At 35.9% G+C, this 7,637-nt stretch overlaps 1 protein-coding gene across 1 annotated transcript; it reads left to right on the top strand.

Moving 5' to 3' along the window:
- Positions 1-6,378: 6,378 nt before the first annotated feature.
- On the top strand, positions 6,379-6,942 carry POX_c04436 (uncharacterized protein; the record flags this gene model as incomplete). The annotated part of the gene is made up of 1 exon (XM_050113315.1): positions 6,379-6,942. One exon carries the CDS (start codon positions 6,379-6,381, stop codon positions 6,940-6,942), a length of 564 nt encoding a protein of 187 aa, XP_049970871.1.
- Positions 6,943-7,637: the final 695 nt, after the last annotated feature.

The raw sequence follows: 7,637 nt of genomic DNA, 5'->3' as shown, positions 1-7,637 counted from the left end.
ATTTCCTAGTTAAATAGAAGGACTAGCCCTCTAAATATAACGAATAGGTACCCGAAGAAATATACAAAATATAAAATAATCTATCGCGAAGTTTAAAAATATATAGAAATATATAAGACGAAACTAGATCGAATCTGCTACGATTTACTTAGAAATACTCTATAAACCCTAATACTATATTCTTTATCGCGGTCGCTTCTACCGTAAGTATACTATTCGCTATTATCGTAGTCTCTAAGCTTAGTAAAGTTTACTAGCCTAGTCTACTATAATATAAACCTAGTATCCCCTTCTTTAAGACTAAGATATTAGTTCGTACGTATTAAAGGAGGACTGAAAGCTATAATAAGGTTCTAGTAATATAACGCTATCTTTTCCGAATAAAAATAACGTATCTCTATAAAGGGAATTTATTAGAATAAATTATTAAGGAATTATAGGCGATCTATATCCTTTATATATACTTTAGACCTTTAAAATATACTCTTCTTATAGGCCTATATAACCCCTAAGAAAGTTATAGCAAGATCCTTACTTATCTAAAATAGATTAGAATAAATACTAACTAGCTAAACCGGAACGTACGATAGCCTAGGCGCTATAATAATCTCCTAGGTACTATTAAAGATTACCTAATAAATCTTTAAGAGAAAATAGAATACCTATATATCCTAGATTATTAATATAGGAGTCTTATAACCTATTAGTAATTCAGAATTATTTCGGGAAAGAGCAGAAAACTTATAGTCTTATATATATTATAGTTATCCTTATAGGTATTATAGAGTACTAACCCTAAGCGGTTAAACTCGTACTCTATAGCGAAAGGAACTATCGTAACTAGATAGTCGTACTCTATCTTAGCCCTACTAAAATACTTTAGATACTAGAGAAAATTAGGGCTTATAGTCACGAAGTTTAGCGTAGGAGATATATAGCCTATCCCGCTAGTAGCCTTATAGCGACGATAATTCTAATAACGATAGGGTATTCTAGAACTAAGTTCGAGTAAGGGAAATAGATTAAAGTTAAAATATCCTTATCTATAGGAATATCGATTCTATAAATCTTCGAGAGCGAATCGTTAACGAAATACTCTATCACGGATAGATTCTTAGCTCCCTAACCGACGCTAATCTATCGAGCAGGGATTAAACGCCCTAGCGCGCTTTCTTTTAAACGGTATCGCTAATAGTAGTAGGAAAGTACGGCTACGTAATATAGGAATCTTTTATTTATACCTATATCTCCTAATTTTAAGGACGTAGCGTTCCGTATACGATATACCTACGATTTATTCCCTTAGTACTACGATAAAGCCCGGATTAGGATATTCCTCTGATAGAAATATCCCTAGTCGGGGCGACTAGTATAGAAGGAGGGAATAGTTATTATAGCGTAAGTTATACGTAGTAACTTAAGACGATTTATAATCGAATCGACCCCGCGTCGCCTTAGGGTAATAACCCTAAGGGCTCTGTATAGGGCTATAGAAACTCGGTACGCGGAAACGCTATATATATATTATAGGAACTAGTAGAGACTACTAGACCCTAAGATTTAGTCTTTAAAATTAGACCCTATAGACTTAGACTCTCTGCCTAGCTAACAGGTTCTCTGTCCTACGATATAGACCTCCTAACACTAAGATATTATCCTAATTAATTTAACTATAAATTCCCTCTCTAGTAGTAATTTCCTAGAGGCTCTATAGCTACCTAATAATAGAAGCTTTATTAGTAGACCCTATTAATACTATTATAATAAACTAGCTAGATTTTATAAGCGACTAGAGACGCTCTATCTCTCTAGTAAGAAGAAGCCTACGGAGATATACTCCGAGATAACTTATAGAAGGAATAGTTAGATATACTATAAAAGGACTAGTTAAGGAAGAATATAAAGAGAGAACGAAAGAAAGTTTATATTTCGCTACGTCTACTAAAGATAACTTAATTAGACCTAGTATATTAAGTATAGCTACTAAGATAATATAGTTAGTAATAGTTAAAATCCCTTAAACCTATAGGGAAGCTATAAAATCCTAATTCGCTAATTAATAGCTTAAAGCTAAAGAGACCTAATTAAGGAAGTTTTAATTATCTAATATAATAACTTTAGTAACTAAACCCCTAAAAGGTACTAAAATCCTTCTAGGCAAATAGGTCTATAATATTAAATAGGATACTAAAGGATATATCCTAGAATTCCGTACTAGATAGGTTATATATAGTAACCGCTAAAGTCTAGGTATAGACTTCTAACCTAACGAAAGATATACCCTAGTTATCTTAGATATATTAGCTAAGTTATTTATTACTATAGCTACTATCTATAATTAGAAAAAGGAATAGTAGGATATAATTAGTGCCTATCTTAATACCGCTATTAATAACTATATTATATTTATAAAGTAACTAACTAGATATAAATAATTTAGCCTAAAAGGAGAAGATCTAGTATATGTACTAAACTAGGCGCTTTATAGATTACGATAAGTAGGATATCTCTAGTATAAACTTTTTAAAGATAATCTATCTAGTATAGGCCTCTCTCTAATCCCCTCCGAACTATATATCTTTACTAATAAGAACTATACTATATTTATTATAATCTATATAGATAATATCCTCGCGACTAGATATAAGGATTAATTAAACTCTATAAAGAAGGGCCTTTTAAACAAAAGAAAACTAAAGACCCTCCTATTTAAAAGATTCCTTAGATATAATATAATTAAAGAACCCTCTAGCTATATCTTTATAAGCTAATAGGCTTATTTAATAAATTTAATCTATAATAAGGGCTATAAAAATTATAATCCTTTACTAATTCTAATAAATCCCTTCAGAAGATCTCCTATCTAAATAATCTAACAGAGGATAATATATTCGATTAGGGTACCTATACTAAAATAATAGGAAAGATCGGTTAGCTCTTAATTAAAATACGCCTAGATATTATAGCGACTATATCTAAACTATAGCGCCGTAATATATACCCGAGAAAAGATAATATAGTAGCGTATAAAGTTTTATTATAATACCTTATAGGTACTATAAATTTAGGAATCCTATTTAGAAAAGAACCCTTAAAGGGTCTAGAAGAATTTATCGACTTATCGTACGCTAATATAGAGGATAGAAAATCTACCGAAGTATATATTTAGTTCTTCGCTAGTACCCTAATCTTATAGAGCTTAAAAAGATAAGATATCGTAGTAGTCTTATTAACTATAGCTAAATACTATATCCTTACGACTATAGCGAAAGAGGGACTTTACCTTGCTAAAATTACTACGGACCTTTTACTTATACCTCTATTAAACCAAGATAAAGACTTCGACAAAAATATTCTAATTACCCTATTCTGTGATTCCGATAATACTATCACGACTATTATAAATCCTAAAGTTAGCCTAAAATTATCCTAGATTAGCACGAGATACTATCTAATCAGGGATCTTATTAAAAAGAACCTTATTTAGTTAATTAGTATCCCGAGCAAGGATAATACCGCTAATATACTTACTAAAACTAAGCCTAATAGGATTTTTTAAGATAACCGTGCTAAATTATTATATATAAGAGATCCTAACTAACCCTCCCCTTTAAAATTTTATTATATTATATTATATATAATATTCTTTATATTGCTACTAGTCCTAGGGGGGGGTATAAGAGAGTTTACCCTCTCTAGATATTTACTAGGCCTAGTAGCGGTTATATATCTTAAGGGGTTTTCCCCTATCGTAGGTTTTCCCTCTCTCTCTCTTCTTCCTTCTCCCTAGACTTCCTAATCCTAGTTATCTCGCCTCTAGATTACTTCCTTGCCTTGTAGACCTATAGGTCTATTAACTATAGTCTCCTAGTAAAGCATATTTCCCTTCTAACTCGTTATTAACTCAAGATACTCTATATATAGCCTTGCGTAAGTTACTTTCTAGGCTAGTATTAAAGCCGGATACCGAAACAATAGAGCCGTAGAAGACCTAGCGCGAGAGGTACTTAAAGGTAGCATACTCGGTAAAAAGAGTCGGCTAGACTTAATACTAGGAAGCCTTCTAGGGAAGGTAGCTTAATATAAAATAGGAATAGGAGGAGGGGCTATTAGCCGAGGTAGTATTTACGACTACTCGTAAGGGGTATTAGTAGACATTTTCGGGTAAGATACTTAATAAGGATATTATTAAGATATTCGAAATTAGGGGGATTTATCTGATTATTACTAGTAAATCTCTTACAATCTTAGTATTAGGCTAATCCTAAAAGGGTTTATAATAGTATTCTACTTCTTATAAGATACTATTATAGTGCTATACCTAATTAAGCTGACCGCTTATGGTTATTTTCATGCTAATCCTAATAGGGTAAAGAAAAGTGCTATAAAATTCGTTGCTAAACCTGCCCAATATGGACTTACTACGTGCAGGGCCTCCCGAAATCTGCTTGACCAGTGAAATTCGAAAACGAAAACGGCTTCTACCCCGGTGACAGTTTTTTTCCGGGCCTCATTGCCGGGGTCCTAGCGCAGATCATCAATTAACAGGGTATCAACAACTGAGGGGCCATTTTGGGTTAACAAATCCACATTTTTATATGACCTTCTCGCTCCGAACTTCTAATAGTTAAGCTTGATATGCGCACTTGAAATCAGTCTCACCTTTCTAATCTTTTGTATTCCTTTCTGGGCGCTATTTTGGAAGAAGGTCGTTTGCTTTTGACTTGACAATAACAGTACTCAAAAACGGTGTGTAACATTGCACCGCTCGCGGGCTCTGTTTTTTTTTCCAGAGCTTGATGAAATCATATCAGTTGGCACTGCCGAATCTGATCTGAGTGTTTCATTCCTAGGGGCTTTTAGAATTATATTGTATTTTAGTAGACTCTCACAGCATCTGCTTTTAAGCAATGGATGTGATAGTAGCCTTGCCCTCTCTAGACAAACTTAGTCCTGGAAGTCAAGATAATTTTGCTTGTTCTACCTTAAGACAAATCACTCGATGTATCCCATATCATGCGTGATTTTCTGCAAGGCCGTAAATGACTCTCGAATCGCAGCCATAATTCTATAAAAGGTGAATACCCTGAATTTCAGACAAAACCGGGAAAAGTCATGACGTCGCTTTTTCTTGCTCAAGGTGGCAACTCACCTTTCCTCCCGAGTCCGTTCCACTTGTGTATATAGTCTGGGGGGAAAGTCATGACGTCGCTTATTCTTGCTCAAGGTGGCAACTCACCTTTCCTCCCCAGTCCGTTCCACTCATGTATATAGTCTGGAGGATAAGTCAATCTCTCCAGCTACTTTCGTCTTCTATCCTAGCTATGTCTTGACCGGACCATTAAAGAACAGGCTTCTTTTCCCTGCTTTCTTTTCCTTATTGCCTAACTGATTAATGGATTATGAAAAGCCTTTTCAATTTCTTTCCGACCAACAGTCAGCTCAAGCGCCTCTCGTTCAGGTGGTGAGGCGATTCCTCTCCGCACAAGAAACAGCTCGAATAATCCAACAATTCCAATCAAAAGAATGGATACCGAATGGCCAAGTCCTCTGGAGTGGAATGCCTCGCGAAGTGGCTCAAGAATGGGCTGATAGGCATCAACTTCAAACGTTGACTACGGCAATGGGGCCGCTCATGGATGAAAAACACCCAGAATGCCTAAAATTGAAAAAGAATCAGCGACAGTGGAAGAGATATGTTCATGGTGCTTCAGCTATATTTGCTTGGCGTATAGCTCAGGCTGAAAAGGTCACACTGCTTTCACCTCCACCGCCAGAGCGATTTCATCCGTCAGGTCTGTCTTATTACCAACTCATCGAAGAGCCCATAATTCGGGGCTTATTTGGTCGAAATTCCGTCAAAAACATTATGATAACCCATCCTATGATTTTGGAAGGCAAAGATGATGAGTTTTTTTATGAGCTATGGCCAAATGATAGAAGTGAAAAATGGGTGGAGCAATTTGGGTCGAGACCTTACAAGGTGAAATGGAGACAAGTAGGACACAGCAACGATATAATGGAACTGAGAAGCTTAATGACTTCCAGTGAAAGGCAGGCCATATCGTGTGGGCAGTTCAAGCAAGTTGAACATCAACAGGTTTGCTATTTCAAATATACAATTGTCCCTTGCGAACAGTTGCTTACTATATATTCTAGGATGGGCTAATCACACCCATATATACTATTTTCCTGCTACCACTATTCCTGCTTCCGCGGAATGGATTACAGATACTCGTGATATGTGGTTTATTGTATTCGCTTTTGGACCAAATAGGAGGCGATCATAATGCAACAAATCGGGAGGAAACAACATCGGAGACCACCGGGTCTACTTCTATTGCGATCTCTTCTGAAGATATCAATACTGAACAGGACATGGTGAAGTGGTCCAGGGATGAATTGAATAGGCAAAGGAGTGCTACACAAATAATTGCCGTCGACAAGATTCATCAGGAGGCTACGAAGAAACTCGAGGATGAAGTGAAAGCGAAAAGAAAATCCCTCGGCACGACTCATCAGGAGGCTACGAAGAAACTCGAGGATGAAGTGAAAGCGAAAAGAAAATCCCTCGGCAAGACTCATCAGGAGGCTACGAAGAAACTCGAGGATGAAGTGAAAGCGAAAAGAAAATCCCTCGGCAAGACTTATCAGGAGGCTACGAAGAAACTCGAGGATGAAGTGAAAGCGAAAAGAAAATCCCTCGGCAAGACTTATCAGGAGGCTACGAAGAAACTCGAGGATGAAGTGAAAGCGAAAAGAAAATCCCTCGGCAAGACTTATCAGGAGGCTACGAAGAAACTCGAGGATGAAGTGAAAGCGAAAAGAAAATCCCTCGGCAAGACTTATCAGGAGGCTACGAAGAAACTCGAGGATGAAGTGAAAGCGAAAAGAAAATCCCTCGACAAGACACATCAAGAGGCTGTAAAAAAGCTTAACTAATGAATGCTTGAGAGAAAGTACGCTAGTTTCTTCTTACTGTTGATATATGAGCAGAATGGTCGCCGTCGAATTCGTATATTTGAATATTGTTTTTGCGTATGATTTATTTTTAGTAGGGCATAGCCCGTACAGTTGTTATACAATAGCAACTTTTAATTGCCGTTCTTGCTATGAATTTTACACACTAGGACTTTCTTCCTCTACCTGACTGCCAGATATTTAGCGCATAGCATTTATTAAAGCCGTACTTTGTTAAAGGCTGCCGTCAGAACTAATGGGAGGAAATACAAAATAAAGTATATCTTCAAGGTTCTTGATAAAGGAAAGTCCGCCTAATAAACCATTTTCGCGTAAAAGTAGTCTAAGTAGTAGGGCGGAGAAGAAAACTCTTAGTATATACTAGTCTTAAGAATACCTTATACCCTATATTGTATTTTATTAGATATAATTACTAGGCTTTCTATCTTTATAGTACTTCTAGCCTTAGTAATAACTACCTAGAATATCCTCTCGTACCTTAAAGAGTAAGAATTTGGCTTAAATCTCTTATAAAATAGGCGTATTTTATAAAACTCGACGTACGATATAACCCTATCGTAAGTCTCTAGGAACTAAATTAACTTAGAGCCTAGGAGCTAGTAGTCTATAACTTCTAGTTACTATAGATAAGATAAAGAGACAGTATATAGTATATC

This window comes from Penicillium oxalicum, chromosome III (genome assembly GCF_001723175.1).
Source record: "Penicillium oxalicum strain HP7-1 chromosome III, whole genome shotgun sequence".
In the NCBI taxonomy this organism is placed as follows: domain Eukaryota; kingdom Fungi; phylum Ascomycota; class Eurotiomycetes; order Eurotiales; family Aspergillaceae; genus Penicillium; species Penicillium oxalicum.
Note: the sequence above shows the minus strand (reverse complement) of the source record. Positions and strands in the feature narration are given on the sequence as shown.